The sequence below is a fragment of the Bos javanicus genome, chromosome 16 (genome assembly GCF_032452875.1).
Source record: "Bos javanicus breed banteng chromosome 16, ARS-OSU_banteng_1.0, whole genome shotgun sequence".
NCBI lineage: Eukaryota > Metazoa > Chordata > Mammalia > Artiodactyla > Bovidae > Bos > Bos javanicus.
This window is the reverse complement of record NC_083883.1, coordinates 43866969-43890398: the sequence shown is the minus strand read 5'-3', so window position 1 is coordinate 43890398 and position 23430 is coordinate 43866969. Positions and strand designations below refer to the sequence as shown.

At 45.9% G+C, this 23430-nt stretch overlaps 1 protein-coding gene across 1 annotated transcript; it reads left to right on the top strand.

Annotated features, from left to right (window-relative positions):
- The first annotated feature begins 6169 nt into the window (after positions 1-6169).
- Positions 6170-20934, top strand: CENPS (centromere protein S). Its single transcript, XM_061382776.1, has 5 exons — positions 6170-6324; positions 12604-12727; positions 13842-13875; positions 18718-18784; positions 20471-20934. Exons 1-5 carry the CDS (start codon positions 6271-6273, stop codon positions 20609-20611), a joined length of 420 nt encoding a protein of 139 aa, XP_061238760.1. The 5' UTR covers positions 6170-6270; the 3' UTR covers positions 20612-20934.
- The last annotated feature ends 2496 nt before the right edge of the window (positions 20935-23430 follow it).

Below are 23430 nucleotides of genomic sequence, written 5' to 3'. Positions count from 1 at the left end.
TGTCTGACTCTCTGACCTCATGGACTGTAGCCCGAGAGACTCCTCTGTCCATGGAATACTCCAGGCAAAATACTGGAGCGGGTTGCCATTTCTTCCTCCGGGGGATCTTCCCGACCCAGGATCAAAACTGTGTATCTGTGTGCTGCACTGGCAGGTGGTATCTTTAACACTGTGCCACCTGGGAAGCCCCCATACTACACTTGATCTTAGCCAAAAGGCCAGGAGCTCCTAGAATATATGTAACAGCTGATGGAGATAGAGTTTTGAATTGACATTTTACAGTGCAAATTTACGAAAAAATAAACGATTCAACATTTATGGTCCCCTATTTAATGCAGCTGGAAAGGGCTCAGGAAGCCTGCACTGTGCTTGCCTGTTTATGGTGAGGGCAGTGGGACCAGAGCAAAGGATAAGTCCGTGGGCTCAGAAGCCAGGCTGCTTCAAATCTGGGCTCTACCACTTCCTGCCAGTTTTAACCTTAGGCAAAGTTCTTTCACCTGTGGGACCTTCTTCAAATATAAAATGGGGGGTAATAGTGCCTGCCTCGGAGGGCAGGGCACCTGGAGCACATTCATGAGCAAGTTAGCGCTCTGCTGCTGCGAAGTCACTTCAGCCGTGTCTGACTCTGTGCGACCCCATAGACGGCAGCCCACCAGGCTCCGCCATCCCTGGGATTCTCCAGGCAAGAACACTGGAGTGGGTTGCCATTTCCTTCTCCAGTGCATGAAAGTGAAAAGTGAAAGTGAAAGTGAAGGCACTCAGTCGTGTCCGACTCTTCGCAACCCCATGGACTGCAGCCCACCAGGCTCCTCCATCCACGGGATTTTCCAGGCAAGAGTACTGGAGTGGGGTGCCATTGCCTTCTCCAAAAGTTAGTGCTCAGTGAGTGTTAATCCCTGGTGATCACCAGTAGGCCTTGTTTCCTGGTGTGGCGCAATGCTGCCACATAGTGGCCAGTTTGGAGAAGGAAATGGCAACCCACTCCAGTATTCCTGCTTGGAAGGTCCCCTAGGAGCCTGGAGGGCTACAGTTCAAGGGGTCGCAAAGAGTTGGACACAACTGAGTGACTGAGCACACAATGGCCAGTTTACATGGCAGCTTTTCATCCAGTAAAAACAGTTCCTACCAAACAGCTGACCCTTAAACAAGAGGGGGATGGGGTTCTCCCCACCCCCACCCCCCCTTGAAAATCTGTGTATAACTTATACTCATTATACCCTCCAAATCTGTGGTTCTGCACCTGCAGATTCAGCGCACCTCAGATTCTGTGTGCTTCAGTCGTATCCGACTCTTCAGTCGTGTTGGACTCTGCAACCCTATGGACTGTTGCTCACCAGGCTCCTCTGTCCATGGGATTTCCCAGGCAAGAATACTGCAGTGGGTTGCCATTTCCTTCTCCATGGGATCCTCCTGACCCAAGGATTGAACCCATGTCTCCTGTATTGGCAGGCAAGTTCTTTACCACTAAAGCCTCCTGGGAAGCCCTAATCAACCCCTAATGACTTTGTATGTTGAACTTCTGCCTCCTCAGCACCCCTCCCCTGCTTAGGATTCAGTTGAGATGAGGGGTAGCTGTGGGCTGAGGAGTCAAAAGGAAACCCTGTATGATTCTTCATCTACAGTCTCTCTCTTTCTCCTCTATCCCTGACTCCTCCATAGAGATAGTAAGAGGGAGGCTGCTTGTATATTCTTCCAATGAAGCACAAATAAACAAACTCTGCACCCTTCTTCTCCTTAGTAGTTTTACATTTGTCAAGAAAGCCAGTTGATTTTAATCTGCAGTGGGAAGGTGCTGGAAAAGAGGAAAGGATTGGGATGTGATGAGGCCTCTAGGGGCTCTCAACATGAGTTAAAAATAAATACAGCACTAAACTGTAAAAGAACTGTGAGAAGGTCTGAAACTACTACTTCCCCTTGATGACTGCAGTAAGGCTTTAGGCCCCCCGTCCTGAAAGTTCAAGTTCTGCCACTTGGTGGCGCAGTGGTAAGGAATCTGCCTGCCAAGAGATGCAGGTTTGATCCCCGGGTTGGGAAGATCCAGTGGAGGAGGAAACGGCAACCCACTACAGTATTCTTGCCTGGAAAATTTCATGGACAGAGGAGCCTACAGTCCACGGGGTCACAGAGTCGGACGCGACTGAGCAACTGAACACATACCTTAGCACCTGTTTTTGCAAACCGAAAGAGAATTTTCACTTTTACCAGAAAAAAAGCCATAACCACAGTAATGGAGAACTTCATATAAAAAAAAAACAACAACAAAGTGGCCGAGGGACTTCCTTGGTGGTCTGGTCACTAAGACTCCATGCTCTCAATGCAGGGGGCTGCGGTTTGACCCCTGATCAGGAATCAGATCCCCCACGCTGCAACTGAGAGTGCGCCTGCCACAACTAAAGGTCTTGCATGCTGCAATTAAGCTCCAGCGCAGCCAAATATTAATAGATACATACATAAATAAATATTTTAAAAAACGAAGAGGCTTACTGCAAACTTTCAAAGGCAGGGGATACCTGTATGTCTGGGTCAAATGTCTTTAAAAAAAATTGGGGGGCCCTGCATTGCTGATGACCTGGGGAGCTGGTCTATTATTAAGGAACTTCTGCTTTTTCAGGACTCACTGAGATGCCGCTGTGAGTCAGATCCTCAACAAACATTCAGTGAGCCCCCACCACGAGCTGGGCCCTGGGCTCTCACTGGACCTGTTAAGCAGGCTGGGCACTCAGGTCTTTAAAAACTGATTTCAACATAGTACATTCTTTCCACTTGGGATTAGTAAGTGCATACTATGTGCTAGGCCAGAAGTGCGCTAGAGCCAGTTCCTCCAGCGAGAGGTGAATGCCTGATTCTCAAGAGAAGAGAAAACTAGAGACATACACAGTCATTACTAAGAATTAAGTTACAGTGCGACTTTCCTGAAGGTCTAGTGGTTAAGACTCTGACGTGTGTGTAGAGGGTGGGGGGTTGATCCCTGGTTGGGGAACTAAGATCCTACAGGCCATGTGGTTAGGTCAAAAGATAAAACAAATAAGCAGATTTTTAAAAGTTTGTTTTTGGCTGAGCTGGGTCTTTGTTGCTGCACAAGGGCTTTCTTATGGTTGCAGCTGGCGTCTCTTGTGGCCGGGCTCTGGGGCATGCAGGCTTAGTAGTTGTGGCTCATGGGCTCAGTACTCATGCACGGGCTCAGCTGCCCCATGGTGTGTGGACTCTTCCCAGATCAGGTCTTGAAGCCAGGTCTGCGTTGGCAGGCAGATTCTTTACCACTGGATCACCGGGGAAGTCCAACAAACAGATTTTTATAGACATTAAAAAAAAATTAAGTTACACAAATTCAGACTTAAAAAATTGTATTAAAAACAAAGGTAGTAAAAACTTAAAAGTCATCAGTCCTTAATTATGCTACTGTGTTGCACATTTTTCTATCATCTGTTCTTGGTTATCTCCATCTACTGTGTCTGAATGGCGGGTGTGCAGCATCTCTTCCCTGTGTGAAATCACGTCCAAAGGGTTAACAGAAGCTCAGCGTGTGTCCTCCAGAACAGCAGATGAGGGAACAGCGTGTCAGAAACCTTCCTGCTTGCAGCTTCTTTACTGAGTAAGCCCATTCTCTAGGTGCATACCCTCTGAGCTTCACTTAGGCAAGGTAATGTATCACTAGACTTTGAAACCAGCCCTACAGATAATGCTTCTGATGTATGGGTCACTATAGTAACGGAGCTTTTACATTGTTTTCCAAAACTTTGGAGTTGGCTCCTGCCCAGTTCAGACCACTGAGTCTAAAGGTGGGCTGATGCAGGACACAGACTGCCTCACCTTTCCTCTGTCTCCAATCATCTTTCCTCGTGCCTAAGACCACTTTCAGAGAAGGCAATGGCAACCCACTCCAGTACTCTTGCCTGGAAAATCCCATGGACAGAGGAGCCTGGTAGGCTGCAGTCCATGGGATCTCGAAGAGTCGGACACGACTGAGTGCCTTCACTTTCACTTTTCACTTTCATACATTGGAGAAGGAAATGGCAACCCACTCCAGTGTTCTTGCCTAGAGAGTCCCAGGGACGGGGAGCCTGGTGGGCTGCCGTCTCTGGGGTCTCACAGAGTCGGACACGACTGAAGCAACTTAAGAGCAGCAGCAGCAAGACCACTTTGCTGCTTTTAATTTGAGGCACATGGGCCTTTAGTTCCCCTGCCAGGAATCGAACCTGCATCCCCCTGCATTGGAAGGCAGAGTCTGAACTATTTTAACCACTGGAGCACTAGGGACATCCCCCCTGCTTCTTTATCCCATAACTATCTCAAGCCTTTGGCCCTCGGAGTTGGATCTGTGATTTGCTCTCCTTTCGTGATGACCTCATCAGCAAACTCTTTCTCGGCTGCAAACTTCAGTGTCAGGCCTGCTGCTTGTGGGGCAAACAAGCCTGTTGTTTAATCACTCAGTCATGTCTGACTCTTCATGACCTCATGGACTGCACTGCAGCATGCCAGGCTTTCCTGTCCTTCACCATCTCCCAGAGCCTACTCAAACTCATGTTCATTGAGTTGGTGATGCCACCCAACCATTTCATTCTTTGTCGTCCCCTTCTTCTACTGCCTTTGATCTTTCCCAGCATCAGGGTCTTTTCCAATGAGTCGGTTCTTCTCATCAGGTGGCCAAAGTATTGGGGCTTCAGCTTCAGCATCCATCCTTCAATGAATATTCAGGATTGATTTCCTTTAAGATTGACTGGTTTGATCTCCTTGCAGTCCAAGGGACTCAAGAGTATTCTGCAGCACCACAGTTCAAAAGCATCAATTCTTCGGTGCTCAGCCTTCTTTATGGCCCAACTCCCAAACAGGTCTCAGTTCAACTCAGTCACTCAGTTGTGTCTGACTCTTTGTGACACCGTGGACTGCAGCACACAAGGCTTCCCTGACCATCACCAACTCCCGGAGCTTGCTCAAACTCACGTCCATCGAGTTGGTGACACCATCCTATCAACTCATCCTCTGTTGTCCCCTTCTCCTCCTGCCTTCAATCTTTCCCAGCACCAGGGTCTTTTCCAATGAGTCAAACAAGTCTAGTTCGTAACAAATGCTGAGTTCAGCTTCTTCATATTGGTTGCTTGAAATCTGGCAATAGTGGGAGTATTTACATCAAGGAAACCTGCAAATCAGGGTTTAATTCCTTGTTGACTGCTTATGGAAGTGGGGGGAGGTGGATGTTAATAATGCAGATTGAACTTGAATGTGCATGGTGTCTGTACACTTTGTAGCATGAATAGCATAAGTTAAGGAAATATTCTTCCAGTACTTGACACTATTATTCAGTTCAGTAGAGAAGTTCCTTCCTCACGTCATCCAAAAATGAGTGAAGCTCCAAAGAGTGAAGCTGGGAAGGAGGAAAATAACTGAAGAAAGTTTGGAAACAGTGCAGATCTAACTGTTAGGTTTCACTATTTTTCACTTCTTTTTTTTTTTTTTTTAAGTCTTCACTGAATTTGTTACAGGGCTTCCCTGATAGCTCAGTTGGTAAACAACAGTGCTTCTGTTTTCTCTTTTTTTTTTGCCACAAGGTATGTGGGATCTTAGCTCCCTCACCCGGGATTGAACTCCACTGGATGGACCACCAGAGAAGTCCCTTATTTCCCTTTTTTTTTTCTTAAATTCATGGCCGTCTGGCATGTGGGTTCTTAGATCCCACACCAGGGATTAAATCCCCACGCCCTGCAGTGGAAGTGAGGAATCTTAGCCATTGGACGGCCAGGGAATTCTGGTAAGCCCCTTAATTCTTAACATAAAGGAAAATCAGCTAACACTTGGGTCAAACCTATATTCCTTTGGCAACGGCAATGGGCTGAGAAACTTTTTCGCTGAAGGGGATAGAAATCAAACATTTATCAGTGATCTGACTTTGGGACACTATAGAATTATAAAAAAAACTCACACTAAATTTTGCAAGGCATATCGAGGTTGCAGCCGCATGGAATTTACAACCGAGTTGCGAACCCTTGTCCCTACACACACATTGTTCCTGAGACCTGGTGTTGACCACTGTGCAGGGCGCAGAGTTGGGCCTGAGGTCCCCGGGGAGCTTGGCTGGGGCCGGGCGGGCGCAGGCGCGCTGTGAGGCCCCCTTCCCAGAATCGCCGCCAGGGGGCGCGCGAGGCAGCCGGCAGCTTCGCGCTTTGGCCCCCAGCGCGGCCCGTTGCCCGGCGCCGCGGCGGGAAAATCCGACCAGGTCGCCCAGGCGGCCGCGTCTTTCCGTCCTGGCGCGCCTGCCAGGATCCGCCCGTGGTGATGATGGAGGAGGAGGAGTGGTCCGAGGAGCAGCAACGCTTCTCTTACCTACAGGTACAGGAGAATGGGGTCCTGGTGGGGCTGGGGAAGGACGGCGTCGAGATTCTGCAGGGAAAAAGGCGCCGCCTCAGCCCAGCCTCGTCTTCGTACCGAGGCCCCGGGTCGGAGGTCGAGCTCGGCCACCTCCGGCCTCTGGCGCCTGCGCATGAGCTGACCCAGCTGCCGCGGGGGGTGCTGGGAGACGGTTTCCTTGGTTTGGCTGGTCGGAGCTTGGGGTGGCTGAGTGAGAGGGAAGATTCGGGGAAAATACCTGCCGTGCACCGGGAGTCCGGCGGCGGAGGCCCCTCTGGTTTTGTGACAGGCTCAGTCTCCTCGGACAGGGTTGTTCTGAGGCACGCGTCAAGAGCTCTAAAAACGTTGGCTCCTCTAATCGGTGCGTCCATCCTGCGGGGGAGGAGACGGCCTCGGAACCTGGTGTAAACGCGGCCGTCCGGCTCCGGAACCCATCGGATATGGGTTCGAATCTCGACTCCGCACAGAGTGTTGTGTTGACTCTCCCCGAACTCATTTTCCTAGATGGAAAAATCAGGGTGATAATAACCAGCTCTCGGCGTAGTTGCTGGTATTCAGTCCTTCAGTCAGCACCGCGAATAAATACCGTGTGGGAGAGTCGTGAGAAAAACCAAGAATCTCAGAGCATTAACCGAGGAGAATTGAGAATGAGCTCAGGAAAGGGGCGCTTCCTAAATTTCAGAAGCTGTTTACCCACCGCCTCCCTTTGTTTTGAAGTTCGAGCCTTCAGAAAAGGTTGCAAAATTAGCGCATTCATCACACATGTGCCCCTCACCTCGATTAACCAGTTAACATTTTGCTGTATTTGCTGCCTTCTTTTCTCGAAATTATTTGAGAATTAAATACACTTGATGCTTCACCTTTAAATTTTAATGCTTTAACATGCTTCTTCCAAGAACAAGGTCATAATCTCTGATCACATTCAGGAAGCTTGATAATTGATAAAATCCTATTATCTAATATGAATCCATATTCAATTGTCCCAAAGATATTCTTTCATGGTCTTTTTTCCTTCACCCAGGGTCCAGTCCGGGATCATGCATTGTGTCTAGTCCTGGCTTTGGTCTCTCTAGGAACGGTTCTTCACCTCCTTTGGGTTTCATGACATTGATGGTTTCAAAGAGTCCATTCATGGCAAAGATGTGGGAGATAAACTCTTTGAGAGCAGGGACTGTTCTTTTTCAGTTTTGTGTTCTCAGCCCCTAGTACAGAGCCTAGCTCTCAACAGACAATAAATGCTTACTGAAAAAGTGAGTCAGGCAGCAAAGATGGACTGAGAAATTTGAACCTCATCCTCTGTGCAGTGGTGACCTGATGGAGGATCCCACTGTTCACTCAGCCAGGTGTTCTTGGTTCTTAGTTCTAGGTGGACAGCCATGAACAGTACTGAAGGGCCCTGCCCTTGAGGAAATTAGAGTCTAGTGACTTACCCTCTGACCCAAGCCGGTGGCTCATTGGTAAAACATCCACCTGCAAGGCAAGAGACCTGCAGGAGTCCTGGGTTCCATCCCTGGGTGGGGAAGATCCCCTGGAGGAGGAAATGGCATCCCACTCCAGTATTCTTGCCTGGAGAATCCTGTGGATAGAAGAGCCTGGTGGGCTAAAGTCCATGATTGCAGAGTCGGACATGACTTGGCAACTGAGCACACACAGGCATGACTTAGCCTCTATTGAAGAAGGCCCTTAACCTGTTCCAGGAAGTGGAGGAGGGGGAAGGATGGAGGGATAGAGGAACTTTCTGGAGCAATGATAAGGATCCCTGTCCTGTACCCCTATCCCTAACCACACCTCTCAGTTCAAGTCAGTTAAGTCGCTCAGTTGTGTCCGACTCTTTTCGACCCTATGAATTGCAGCACGCCAGGCCTCCTTGTCTGTCACCAACTCCCAGAGTTCACTCAAACTCATGTGCATCGAGTCGGTGATGCCATCCGGCCATCTCATCCTCTGTCGTCCCCTTCTCCTCCTGCCCCCAATCCCTCCCAGCATCAGGGTCTTTTCCAGTGAGTCAACTCTTCGCATGAGGTGGCCAAAGTATTGGAGTTTCAGCTTCAGCATCAGTCCTTCCAATGAACACCCAGGACTGATCTCCTTTAGAATGGACTGATTGGATCTCCTTGCAGTCCAAGGGACTCTCAAGAGTCTTCTCCAACACCACAGTTCAAAAGCATCAATTCTTCGGCACTCAGCTTTCTTCACAGTCCAACTCTCACATCCATACATGACCACTGGAAAAACCATAGCCCTGACTAGACGGAACTTTGTTGGCAAAGTAATGTCTCTGCTTTTGAATATGCTATCTAGGTTGGTCATAACTTTCCTTCCAAGGAGTAAGCGTCTTTTAATTTCATGGCTGCAGTCACCATCTGCAGTGGTTTTGGAGCCCAGAAAAATAAAGCCTGACACTGTTTCCACTGTTTCCCCATCCATTTGCCATGAAGTGATGGGACCAGATGCCATGATCTGAATGTTGAGCTTTAAGCCAACTTTTTCACTCTTCTCTTTCACTTTCATCAAGAGGCTTTTTTTAGTTCCTCTTCACTTTCTGCCATAAGAGTGGTGTCATCTGCATATCTGAGGTTATTGATATTTCTCCCGGCAATCTTGATTCCAGCTTGTGCTTCTTCCAGCCCAGTGTTTCTCATGATATACTCTGCATATACGTTAAATAAGCAGGGTGACAATATACAGCCTTGATGTACTCCTTTTCCTATTTGGAACCAGTCTGTTCCATATCCAGCTCTAACTGTTGCTTCCTGACGTGCATACAGGTTTCTCAAGAGGCAGGTCAGGTGGTCAGTATTCCCATCTCTTTCAGAATTTTCCACAGTTTATTGTGATCCACACAGTCAAAGGCTTTGGCATAGTTAATAAAGCAGAAATAGATGTTTTTCTGGAACTCTCTTGCTTTTTCGATAATCCAGCGGATGTTGGCAATTTGATCTCTGGTTCCTCTGCCTTTTCAAAAACCAGCTTGAACATCTGGAAGTTCACGGTATTGTTGAAGCCTGGCTTGGAGAATTTTGAGCATTACTTTACTAGCGTGTGAGATGAGTGCAGTTGTGCGGTAGTTTGAGCATTCTTTGACATTGCTTTTCTTTGGGATTGGAATGAAAACTGACCTTTTCCAGTCCTGTGGCCACTGCTGAGTTTTCCAAATTGGCTGGCATATTGAGTGCAGCACTTTCACAGCATCATCTTTCAGGATTTGAAATAGCTCAGCTGGAATTCCATCACCTCCACTAGCTTTGTTCGTAGTGATGCTTTCTAAGGCCCACTTGACTTCACATTCCAGGATGTCTGGCTCTAGGTGAGTGATCACACCATCATGATTATCTGGGTCGTGAAGATCTTTTTTGTATAGTTCTTCTGTGTATTCTTGCCACAGTTTTTCTGTGTATTCTTGCCACCTCTTCTTAATATCTTCTGCTTCTGTCAGGTCCATACCATTTCTCTCCTTTATTAAGCTCGTCTTTGCATGAAATGTTCCGTTGGTATCTGTAATTTTCTTGAAGAGATCTCTAGTCTTTCCCATTCTGTTGTTTTCCTCTATTTCTTTGCATTGATTGCTGAGGAAGCCTAACCCACGTCCAAGGTAAGAGAAATCCAAGTAAGACGGTAGGTGTTGCGAGAGGGCATTAGAGGGCAGCCACATTGAAACCATAATCACAGAAAACTAGCCAATCTGATCACATGGACCATAGCCTTGTCTAACTAAATAAAACTAAGCCATGCCGTGTGGGGCCACCCAAGACGGACAGGTCATGGTGGAGAGGTCTGACAGAATGTGGTCCACTGGAGAAGGGAATGGCAAACCACTTCAGTATTCTTGCCTTGAGAACCCCATGAACAGTATGAAAAGGCAAAATGATAGGATACTAAAAGAGGAAGTCCCCAGGTCAGTAGGTGCCCAATATGCTACTGGAGATCAGTGGAGAAATAACTCCAGAAAGAATGAAGGGATGGAGCCAAAGCAAAACCAATACCCATTTGTGGATGTGACTGGTGATAGAAGCAAGGTCCGATGCTGTAAAGAGCAATATTGCATAGGAACCTGGAATGTCAGGTCCATGAATCAAGGCAAATTGGAAGTGGTCAAACAGGAGATGGCAAGAGTGAACGTCGACATTCTAGGCACCAGAGAACTAAAATTGCCTGGAATGGGTGAATTTAACTCAGATGACCATTATATCTACTACTGTGGGCAGGAATCCCTTAGAAGAAATGGAGTAGCCATCATGGTCAACAAAAGAGTCTGAAATGCAGTACTTGGATGCAATCTCAAAAACAACAGAATGATCTCTGTTCGTTTCCAAGGCAAACCATTCAGTATCACGGTAATCCAAGCCTATGCCCCAACCAGTAACGCTGAAAAGCTGAACGATTCCATGAAGACCTACAAGACCTTTTTTATTTATTTATTTATTTATTTTTTACAAGACCTTTTAGAACTAACACCCAAAAAAGATGTCCTTTTCATTATAGGGGACTGGAATGCAAAAGTAGGAAGTCAGGAAACACCTGGAGTAACAGGCAAATTTGGCCTTGGAGTACAGAATGAAGCAGGGCAAGGGCTAATAGAGTTTTGCCAAGAGAACGCACTGGTCACAGCAAACACCCTCTTCCAACAACACAAGAGAAGACTCTACACATGGACATCACCAGATGGTCAACACCGAAATCAGATTGATTGTATTCTTTGCAGCCAAAGATGGAGAAGCTCTATACAGTCAGCAAAAATAAGACCGGGAGCTGACCGTGGCTCAGATCATGAACTCCTTATGCCAAATTCAGACTTAAATTGAAGAAAGTAGGGAAAACCACTAGACCATTCAGGTATGACCTAAATCAAATCCCTTATGATTATACAGCAGAAGTGAGAAATAGATTTAAGGGACTAGATCTGATAGACAGAGTGCCTGATGAACTATGGATGGAGGTTCATGATATTGTATAGGACACAGGGATCAAGACCATCCCCATGGAAAACGAATGCAAAAAAGCAAAATGGCTGTCTGAGGAGGCCTTACAAATAGCTGTGAAAAGAAGAGAAGCGAAAAGCAAAGGAGAAAAGGAAAGATATAAGCATCTGAATGCAGACTTCCAAAGAATAGCAAGGAGAGATAAGAAAGCCTTCCTCAACCACACGTCTACACATACCTAAAAAAAAAAAGATGATTTTGGAGGGTCTTTATCCCTCCCAGGGTGGTGGTCTCTTTGTCTCCTTCCACTGACGCTTTCCACTTACCTGCTCTTGTGACATCTGAAACTAAGGAAGGCATGTCCCTTTCTTATCTGTCTGGCCTCCCCTCGGGGCCCTGGACTCATGTTCTTGCAGTCCCTCCTTGTCTTGCCTCTGCCATGAGCACTTGCTGGTAGAGCCCACGCTGTCTGGGGTTCAGCTGTCACCACATGCAGTTCAGCTCCGTCCCCAGCAGGGGCACACACAGGGCTCAGCAAGCTTGTTGACATGAGACCTTGGCGTGGCTTGTTTTGTTTCTTTACTCCTCCATGGGGAAGAAGTGTTTTCCAGCACTGGAAGGTGTTGCTAAGGAGCAGTGAGGGTCCTGTTGAGGTGGGCTAGCAAAGCAGCAAATCAGAGGCTGATCTAGTGTGCCCTCGGGAGCCTTCCCCAGTGTCGTCCTGATATTCATCCTTTGTCTTGTGCAGGACTGGGACTGGCAAGGACTTGAAGCACAGGGACCAGTCCGTTTGTATTTGCTTGGTTAACTTCCATCTAGGGGCAAAAATCTCTTTTTTTCCACTGTGTTCCCCAGATACCTGGCACATTATTGACCGGGGGATTTTTTTGCAGAAACTAACACCTGTGGCCAGGAATTTGTTATGTAAGTGAATATTGAAATATCTCGGGTCAGTAACATTCAGGTAGCACACATTAATACTAACGTGTTAGCACATGCCTTCACCCAGTAGGCACTTGGCGCATAAATGTGGAATAACTGAGTAAAGTTACACAGGCGCCTCCCAGATACCAGTCTGCCTTCTCTCCCCGCTGACCTGCCATCGTTGTTCCTTATCTTTACTTCACCTAAATCATCACCATTAACTAGGAAGTGATGTTTCCACAAGTCACATTCCAGAGGCCCCATTGATTTATTAGGACACTGGAAAAGTCACTCAGCCATTATGGAAGGTGCCGAAGGAATTTAGGCTGAGCAGACCCTCTTCTTGGTCTTCATTTTTTAAGATGTGAAGAGCTCTTATTTGCAGTCTTACCCATGAAGTGTTTTGATTTTACTTCAGAGGCTAAAGGCAGCGGTTCACTACACGGTTGGTTGTCTTTGCGAGGAAGTTGCGTCGGACAAAGACATGCAGTTCAGCAAGCAAACCATTGCAGCGATCTCAGAGGTGACCTTTGGACAGTGTGGTACGCAGCCCTGGTCTTCCTGTGGGGGTGTGGAAAGCCTGGAGGTTGATTTTGCTTGGGAGAAATGCAGGTGGGTGCCGTGGCGTATCTCACCAACAGACAAAGAACATTATCACTGGACACCATCCGTGAAACGTTTCTTCTATTGGCTGTAAGATTCAGTTTATGGGAAGAGCTATATTTTTTTCTATTACAAGATTTGTATTTTTTTTCTTTCTGTTACACTAATAGGAGGGCATCAGCACCTTTATTTTATTGCTTGAAACCACCCAGAATATTACTTTTTTTTTAAACAAGGGCTAGGACAGGCTGCCCTATTTATTTATTTAATTTTGACTGTTCTGGGTCTTCGTTGTGGCGTTCTGGCTTAGTTGCCTGGCGGCATGTGGAATCTTGGAGGCTTTCCTGGTGGCTCAGATGGTAAAGAATCTGCCTGCAATGCAGGAGATGCAGGTTCAATCCCTGGGTTGAGAAGATCCCCTGGAGAAGGAAATGGCCACCCACTGCAGTATTCTTGCCTGGAATTCTCCATGGACAGAGGAGCCTGGTGGGCTACAGTCCATGGGGTCACAAAGAGTAGGACACGACTGAGCAACTAACACTTTCACTTTCTTTCATGTGGGATCTTAGGTCCCTGACCAGGTATAGGAACGGTGTCCCCTGCACTGGAAGGCCGATTCTTAACCACTGGACCACCAGGGGAAGTCCTTGGACATTAATTTTTTTGTTTCATTGCTTTATAACTTTTTTATATCACCCACAGTTTTTTTTTTTTTCCACCCACAGTTTGACAGCTGGTATTTGCTTGACGTCAGGGGAGATGAATGTCTTCACAAGCCCTAACTCCTAGCACAATTTAAGATTAAGGGATAGTTTCTAGGGAGGAGAGGTGTAGCCACAATTACCAGAGGTTTGTAACGAAGGGTGGAGGTGGCAGGGAGGACACAGAGGTCGTAATGAATCCAGCAATGGAGCCACCCGAAGGGCCTCCTCTCACTTTCAAAAGGATTTGTAGTAGTCACTACACTTACTGTAGACATTGAGATTTCACTTTTCTGCTTCTGAATTAAGGTTGAGATAGGCTAATTAAAGCACATCTCTTTTTCTCTTTCAGAAAATTTTGCCAAAGACCTTGAAATGTTTGCAAGGTGGGTAGAGAGCTTGATTGTCGGATGCTGGGCTTGTTTCCATGCTTTGATGCTCCCCATCTGGTGGTGAATTTCAGGGAAGCTTGAACCCCTCCCCGCCCCATGTTTTGTGGAGACTCAGTCTCTAATCATGATTCTGTAAGAATGGAACATCTGCTTTAATCATATCCATTCAGACTTGATTGGGCATTTTTTGAAGTTTTCCTCGTATTTGTCGTTAAGGGAAGTGAAGTTATTCAGTTCCAGGTTAAAAAGGTTTGAGTCATGTCTCCAGGATTCTGTGCATGGTGCACTTGCTTTTAAGACTGTTTCTACAGGTGATGTGCTGGGGGGTGAGGCTGGGCGCCGGGCTGGGCTGCTTCGTGCTTTGTGGGGTAGCGCACGGGTGTCGGGATAATACAGCCCATGGCCCCATCAGCCCTGCATTTGCCTGCTGGAGACAAGTGAGACACATGCTCCTTGAAAAGTGTGTGTGACTGGCTTTCAGCTGGTAAAGCGTTAGCTTTTACAGGTGATTTATGCTCCTCTCTTCAATTAGTTCCACAGGTAATTGAAAACAATTGCAGCGAATTGCTTTTATGAAGCAATTTGAATGACGAAGGCCTGAAAGGGCTAAAGCTTTCTAATTTGCTCCCACTTCTGATTTGGTGCCAGCCTCTCCCACACCCCATGCTTTTCACCTTTCTCCTATAGCTCTTTGTTTCTTCGATGAATATTCTGAATGAATTAAAGCAGTAGGTTCTCAGAGGGCAGGCTCTAAATCTTGCCTATTCCTGCGTATATGAGTCCCTAAAAACCGCTTAGCATCTTCAACTTGGCCAAAAGGGATCAGGATAATATATGGGATACTGACGGCTCCTGCGTCTTATCATCGTTAATTCAGGTGGTTGCCCCTTACTTGTGCCCTGCGCCCACCCCCACCCCAGGTCTCCTGTGAAATACATTTACTGCCTTTACTTGCCATCTTTTTTTTTTTTTTAAGATTTATTATTTTATTTTATTTTTGGCTGCACTTGGTCTTCACTGCTGCGCCTGGGCTTTCTCAAGTTTCCATACAAGGTCTTGTTGAGGTGGCTTCTCTTGTTGCAAAGCACAGGCCCTAGGCACACAGGCTCTATAGTTGTGATGGACAGGCTTAGTTGCTCCAGGGCATGTGGGATCTTCCTGGACCAGGGATCAAACCCATGTTCCCTGAATTAGCAGGCAGATTCTTAATCACTAGACCACCAAGGAAACCCCTTGCCATTTCTTTTCTTCTTCTTCTTTTTTTAACCATGCTGTGGGGCTTGTGGGATCTTAGTTCCCTGACCAAGGATTAAACCCACATCCCCTGCATTGGAAGCATGGTGTCTTAACCAATGGACCAAGGAAATCCCTCTTCTTTTTTTTAAAAAATGTGAGTCTTTTATATTACAAAGGAAGACACAAAAATGTAAATTAGTAGACAAATGGTTACTTGATTTGAACATAGAGTTTGTCAGTATAGATCAGAGTTTTCCACCTCAGCACTGTTGACATTTTGGACTGGATGATCTCCGAATTCTGTCCAGTGCATTGTAAGGTACTTAGTGATGTCCCTCGCCTCTACCCACTAGACGCCAGGAGCGAGTCCCCAGCTGTGCGCTTCCTCCTCATTTCTGTGTTAGTTGTAGGAAAAGACAATGACAATTTTAAATACTAGAAATAAAAATGAAATTAGAGCTATTTAGCATTGTCACACGTTAAGTTTTCAGGTATTGTGTGTTTTTTATAGTTGAGAAGCCTACTTCTTTTTGCTGGGCCCTGGGGCAGAGAGGTAGGCATCCCAGGTGGCACAGTGGTAAAGAACCCTCCTGCCAATGCAGGAGATGTAAGAGACCCAAGTTCGATACCTAAGTAGGGAAAATCCCTTCAAGGACGGCATGGCAACCCACACCAGTATTCTTGCCTAGAGAATCCCATGGACAGAGGAACCTGGCAGGCTATAGTCCATGGGGTCACAAAGGGTAGCACATGACTGAAGTGACTTAGCACGCACACACGGGGCCGAGATGTGTGGGCACCACGTGGACTGTCAGCTGCACAAGGAAGGACTCATCTTTTGGGTAAAGGAGTCTGGGGAGAGGCCGTCAGCTGATGCTCTCTGAGCAAGACTGTCAGAGGCTTTACTCAGAGATGTTTCCTCTTCTGCAGTGCTCAGGGGTGTATACCAGCACTCCTTAAACTTCCTCCAAAGAACTCTGAGCTAATTCAAGTGCAGATTTTCTTTGAAGACTTATCTGTTGTCTTAATTTTACATTGTCAAAATATTCCATTAAAAAAAAAAAAATCCTGTTTTAAAGTTTATCACTGAATAAGACTCCCTGGCGGTCCAGTGGTTTAGACTCTAAACTTCCAATGCAGGGGGCCCCAGGTTCAATCCCTGGTTGGGGATCTGCATGCCATGGTGTGGGGGGAAAAATGTGTATCACTGAATAAAATTTAAAAAGCTTCCCTGGTAGCTCAGTCAGTAAAGAATCTGCCTGCAGTGCAGGAGACCTGGGTTTGATCCCTGGGTCTTGAAGATCCCCCTGGAGAAGAAAATGGCAACCCACTCCAGTATTCTTGCCTGGAGAATTCCATGGACAGAGGAGCCTGGTGGGCTACAGTCTGTGGGTTTGCAAGAGTTGGACACAACTTAGTGACTAAACCACCACTACTGAATAAAGTTGATAGTCCCAGAGGGTCAGCTTTATCCTGTGGTTTTGAGTTTTCCCTGTTACATAATTCCTGCTCCTATATTACCCCAGTTTGAGAAATCTGAAATATATACTGCTATTTCAGGTTGGCTACCTATTAGATAGTCTTTGGAGGCTGAGAACCTAACTAGTATTTGTAACAATGTTTCTATGAAAAAAATACACTTAAATTGTAAATACTATAAACTCAGTTCACCTATAAACTTTGGAAAATAATCTCTCCACTTAAGTTGTGAATTTCCTTCATTTAATGTCTAAGTCACCTAATGTTAACATGGTAAAGATGAAACATTTTGAGGAAGATAGGTATTCTACGGTAAATGAATTCTAGGGGCATTTTTGTTGTTATTCAGTCGCTAAGTCGTGTCAGCCTCTGCCACCCCATGGACTGCAGCACGCCAGGCTTCCCTATCCTTCACCATCTCCCGGAGTTTGCTCAAACTCTTGTCCATTGAGTTGGTGATGCCATCCAACCATGTCATCCTCTGCTGCCCCCTTCTCCTCTTGCCCTCAGTTCCCAGCATCAGAGTGTTTTCCAATGAGTCGGTTCTTCACATCAGGTGGCCAGAGTATTGGAGCTTCAGCATCAGTCCTTCCAATGAATATTTAGGGGCATTTTGGGAATAGTCTTTAAAACCTGTCTTGCTAAAAGTGTTGTATGAAAAATTGCTTTGTTATGTTCTCTAGAGTAATTTTCTGGAGCCAGAGGTTTGATTTAGGAGAGTCTGTGGTGTGCAGTTGCTGGCATAGGATGTACCTGCCCCTCCATCTGGGACAGTGGTATCATTAAGACATGGTGCAGAGAAACCAGATGACCAGTCAAGTGGTGGAGAGGGTTGGCTCTGCTGTTTCCTGAATGTTTCTTGTGATCATATATGCTGATCTTACACTGAACAGTTCAGTGCTGCTTCCTCCTTACTCTTTGTCCGGCCCTTTAGGAAGGGGTAACACCAACAGGGCAGCTTGTCGTGCGATACAGACGAGGGCTAGTGTGTCTGTGGCTCCTGACATCCTCCACGCAGGGCACCTCTGGACCGGCTTTGTGGTCTCTTGTCTGTCACTTTCTGTCTGACTCCACCCCCCCGCCGGCCCCGCCCACTTTTCCTCTGTGCTAGTCCTTCCAGGTGGCTAATGAGAAGTTATCTTCTGACGTGGATATTATCCCAGGATAGTCAGATACTGTCCGTCATGATGAGATGGCATGTGATCTTTTCACATTTGGCAGGATGTGAAGGACTAATCTGGCCAAATTACAGAATATAATTTCTGTGAGTTTTATCTGTAAATCAACAGATATTTAGTGAGGACTTGCCATGTGCTGGTCACTCTGATAGTTAAGAACACAAAGATTCCCCCTTATTCCGACTTACAGAGTTCCTACTTATTTTTGGAGGAAGTTAGAAATGGCAAGAAAGGGTGTTATTAGAGTGATAAATTATTGAATAGAGCTCATTGTCTCAGATTACCTTTTAAAGCAGAGATAAGAGAACTGGAACAAGCACTTGCGTCCGTGTTGTGAGCAAGAAACAGAGTCTAGTTGAAAGGGTGTTCTTTGTCCTAGCTGGGCTGTTGCTGGGGACACATTGTCTCCTAGTTGGGGAGGGACACGTGCACAAGCTTTTCCCTGTAATGTAGCCTTTGGGGAAGAGCATTAGGACCTTGGTATAAGCGAAGCTGTGTTTTGTGGAAATTCTATTTCTTCTATTTAGCGTTCATTTAAGCAGCAATGATCTTTGTATTGTGAGCTCTGTGCTATTTTCTCTTTTCACTGAAGGTGCCTCACAGACCCGCTTCTTTTTGCATGCTGGTCGCTGTGCCCACTGTGAGCATTTGGGAAGGCTTGAATGCCTTTTACTTCTCTCCATGCTCACATTCTCCAGATACCCTCGGCCCTCCAGTGGAGGTGGACAGACTGGCTTCTGCTTGCTCTGTCTCTTCATTTAATTGGTATCTTGGCTCATCACTTCACTCATTTCTGTGTCACTGTCACTTAATGGCCCTCACCTGAAAAGATGGGCTACTTAGAGATCCTGCTGGTGTGAAGTCTGGCCATGAACTTTTGTGTTTCATCAAAACTTTAAATAATATGAAACATTCTGGCGAATTGTTTCTGCGCTTTCTACAGACATGCGAAAAGAAGCACAATTAACACTGAAGACGTGAAGCTCTTAGCCAGGAGGAGTCATTCACTGGTGAGAGATGGATTTCTTTCCTCACTCCCCTTTCCCATCAGAATACATTATTCCCAATTAATCACCGGCATCCACGAAGTGATTCCCTCAGGGCACCTTGCGTTAAAAATGAGACACGCTTCAACCACTCAGACCTGCCTGTAATTTACAGTCTTTCTTTCACGATGATGGATCTTGCTAAGCCAATTTGAAATTTTCTAATCAGTGCTCTCTGGATTTCATAATTTGCCTTTTCTGTAATATCTCAAAACTTTGGTCCCATGTTTCAGCTACACCATGGTGTCAGAGACAGGTCACAGGCTAGAGTATCTAGGGGGTGCTTTTATGGAGCCCACAGTTTTGGCGAGCCAGGTGTGGAAGGAGTATCAGTACATCTGGGGTGTGCAGGCAGTTGAGCACATTTTCTGTCTTTTCAGAGACGTCTAGACGTCATCCCAGCCGTGCCCTCACCTTACAGGTGATGCTGTGATCGTCCCAGGCTAGTGGCTGTGGCTGATGGCAGATCCAGGACGCCTGTGAGGTTTCCTGACTTAGTCTGATCTTAGCAGTCAAAATACTTTTACGTTCCTCTCCAGGATGTGAGCTCCACAAGGGCAGAGATTTTTATGTCTTTCTTCTCGACTCCATCTGCCATGCCTAAAAAAGGGCCTGACCCACAGTAGGGGCTCATGAGTAGTAGTTGAATGAATGAACTTGTGTAGCACTTGACATTTCACACAGGACTTCTGTAGGTCATATTTTACACACATCATTTAAAGCTCACAACCACCCTATGAGGGTTTTTCATAAAATGACTAATTAGCCCCATTTTATAGGCCAGACTACTAGAGTTAAGTAATTTCCCAAAGTTAAATATGAAGTTTTCTGGTTGACAGCTGACCCTTAACCTTCAAACCCTGGATCCAGTACTGTTTCCACTGGACTTTTTTCTGTCTCTGCTCTTCTAATATTGTTTCTCTAAAGTTTAAGTCAAGGTTAAGGATGATACGATTCCTAATAGCTCCGGTGCCTGGTGGTGCTGCGTATCAGTGGAAAAGACATTTTTCTCTCCTCTGACATTCTCTCTCAGAACTGTAACTTGGTCAGCTTCAGTAAGCAGTTTCTATCTTTTGCAAGGAATTGTCGATGCAAATCATCTTAGACTGTTAATTGGGAAGTTTCCTGCTTATTGCGTATGTATTTACCTCAGAATATTGTTTTAATTTTGGACTGTTAAATTTTGGTCATCTGACAGAAGCCTGTTACTGAAGAGTTGCAGCTAAACTTGTGCATTTGACTGAATCTTCCCTGAGGGCAAGGACCTTGTCTTATTACCCTTGTAATTACCAGATCTCTAGGATCTGGTACACAGGAATTGCTCAGTAATTTTAATTGGGTAAAATTTAGGGCTTTTGACTTTATCTGTGCTTTGTAGAGTATGTTTGTGATTGGCATGCCTTTCGTAAACTACAAGTTTTAATTCTTCTGATTATTCAAGGAACTCCTATGTGAGTAACCAGTGAGCTGACTTTTGTCATTGATTCCTTCCAGGAAAAAAAAATTGGAAGCTGTGTTTAACTCTGAGGAATTTAACCCTGGGTGAGAGTGGTTGGGAAATGGCATAGATAGATTTTTTTTCTCCCCGACTAGACTTATTAATGGCTTTACAATCAGGTAAAAATGTAATTAAAAAATTTTTTTTTGTAGCTAAAATACATCACAGAGAAAAATGAAGACATCGCTCAGCTTAACCTGGAAAAAAAAGCAAAGAAGAAGAAGAAGTTGGAGGATGAAAACAGAAATTCAGTGGAGTCAGCAGAGGCTGGTGTAGAAGAAAGTGAGAATTAAACCTTGTTGCTGTTTGGAGAAAGTGGCCTTCAGCAGGCAGAGTGGCTAAAAGCACATATTGCCAATAGAGGGTTCTGAAACGATCAGTGGAGATTAAAAGACAAAAGGCTTGGGTGCTTTTTGTATTGTACTCTCCAAGTCATTGACTACAAAAGCTGGTTTAAAAGAGAAGTGGAAACTCTTAAGCAAAATAGTTCCATGTCTTACTGAAGTGCATGAAAAGGGCATGTGTTTGAATGGTATATGTTGGAAATTGTATCTATTGTATTAATAAAATAATGTTAGCAAATACATATGGTTGACTTTTTCAAGCAAAAAAATCATATGTTCATTCTTTTATATCATTTTTCAGGCTGACAATCACTGAAAGATGACTAAAACTATATGCATTTAGTCCCTTTTTGGCTGCACCATGAAGCTTCTGGGATCTCAGTTCCCCAACCAGGGATTGAACCTGGGTTCTCGGCAGGGAAAGCGCTGAATCCTAACCCCTGAGCCAACAGGGAAGTCCTCCAGTGTTGTTTTTCAGTCACAGTTCATGTGACTTTTCTGTGGCTATGTTGTAAGTTGATTGGCCACACTGGATGGAACTTTTGCTTGAGAAGAAAGTCTGACTACTCCTCCAAAACAGTGCAGCGTGCGTCTTCTGTTTCAGGTTGTGAGAGATGATGGTTCCAGGAATCCCACGTCTTCTGTCTTCTCCTTGGGGTTTCTCAGAGGCCCAGGGCGAGCGTGTCTTTTAACCCAGTGGGACAATAGTGGCAAAGAAAAGGGACTGGCATTTACAGAGCCCGTTCTGTGTGCCAGCTCCTATTCTAGGTGCTCCGTGTAGTATTTCTTCACACATTTTCACAGTATTTTTATTTTAAAATACTGATTTACTTATTTGGCTGCACCAGTCTTAGTTGTGGCACAAAGAAAGTTTAGTTGCGGCATGCGAACTCTTAGTTGATTGGGATCTAGTTCCCTGACCAGGGATCGAACCCAAACCGCCTGCATTAGGAATGTGGACTCTTAAGCCACTGGACCACAGGGAAGTCTCTGACTTGTTTGTATTTTAGACAAGTGGTCCCACCACACATTCTTCAGGGATTATAACACAGGGGTGGTCAGACTTCGTAAGGAGCAGCAGGGTGTAACCCCGAGTCCTCAGGAACTGCCCCTTGCCCACTGCCTGTTCTGCTCAGGGTTTAGTTTACTCTGGCATGTCCATGCGATGTCAGTCATCCTCTCCCATTCCATCTTTGCTGACCGTTAGCAGAAAGGAGTTGTAGGGCTCTTTCTCACAGGCTTGCTTCCTTAGAGTCCTGGGAGCTCGTCTGAACTTTAGACTAATTAACTGTATAACCAGCTGACTGGCCATATGAAGCAGCACATGTCTTTGAAATACATGTGGCCTGGTAACATAGTCGGGGCAATTTACATTTATAATGTTTGTCTTCCTTGTTACACCAACTTCTCAAAAAAAGGTGAAATAAAAGATTCTGCGTTACTTTTTTATTACTAAATTAACAAACCAGGGATGTTCCACAGCATCCCCTTCTGTACACAGCAACAGCTGGAATATGCTGGTCGACACTTGTCATGTACAGCTGGTACCTCGACACCTAGTCGTCTGGGAAAGTGTAATCAGGGCCCGCTTACTGCCTTTACTGAATTGTGGAATCTGTAAAGAACCCTTAGAGGTCATGGAGTCCAGTCTTCTCACCAAGTAGGAAGCCCTTCTATAGCACTGATGACTAAGGTCCCCTAGGCTCTCCTGAACTCCTCAGGTGCACAGGGCCCTTTCTGTTAGTGGACACTAACTGTTGCAAGTTTCTTCTGTGTGTAGCGAACAGTCTTTCACCTTGTATCTAGGTCCTAGTTCTGCCTTTTAGAAGAAACAATCTCCCTTTTTCAAAATAATCCAGTACTGAGTCCCTTTTAATCCAAGTTCCCATAGTACATCTTTTCAGAAACACTTTTTTGCATAAAACATTAGATTGTCAACTCCCTATGGGTGGGCTTTGAAATGGTGATCACTTGGTGCCTTGTGTAGGGCCACACACACACAACAGGTGCTCCATTGAATACTGGGTCCCTGGAGCCTGAGATGAGCGGCGGGGGCACACAGGAGGAGGAGCCCTTGCTTGGGTTTCATGGCTCTCACCAGGGATCTCCATTGTGTTGTGGTGGGGAGCTTTTCTTTATACTGTGGGGAATAAGGACTAAGGACTTGGAGTATCTTCTTTAAAAAAAAAAATTATTTTTGGCCGTGCTGCTGCTTTGCTGCTGTGTGCAGGCCTTCTCTTGTGGTGTGTGGGCTTCTCATTGCAGTGACCTCTTGTTGCAGAGCATGGGCTCTTGGGTGCCTGGGCTTCATTGCTCTGTGGCATCTGGGATCTTCCTGGACCAGCCAATGGACCACCAGCAGAGTCCCAGGGTATCGTCTTAGTGACAGTTCCTAACGTGAGCCCTGTTGTGTTTTCCACTTGTGTTAGGTGCTTATCATGATCTTATTTGATTCTCACAATTCTAGGATGTAGGCAGTAGGTACTGTTTTTATCCCTGTTTTATAGATGAGGAACCTGAGACCCTGGAGAGGTTAATTAAATGGCAAAACCAGGATTTTAGTCTAGAGCCCTCACCTTGAGGTACTAAGATATATTGCCACCTCCTTGAAAGCAGCCAGTAACAAGATCACACAAAGCCTTCCCCGGCCTGCAGCTTATAACCTTCCTTGGCACATGTCACACTGAAATTTTACTTTTCTCTCATTTGCAGAGCATGTCTCCTGCCCCTTAGTGAGGCTGGAACAGCCCTTTCGGGGTGGATGGTCT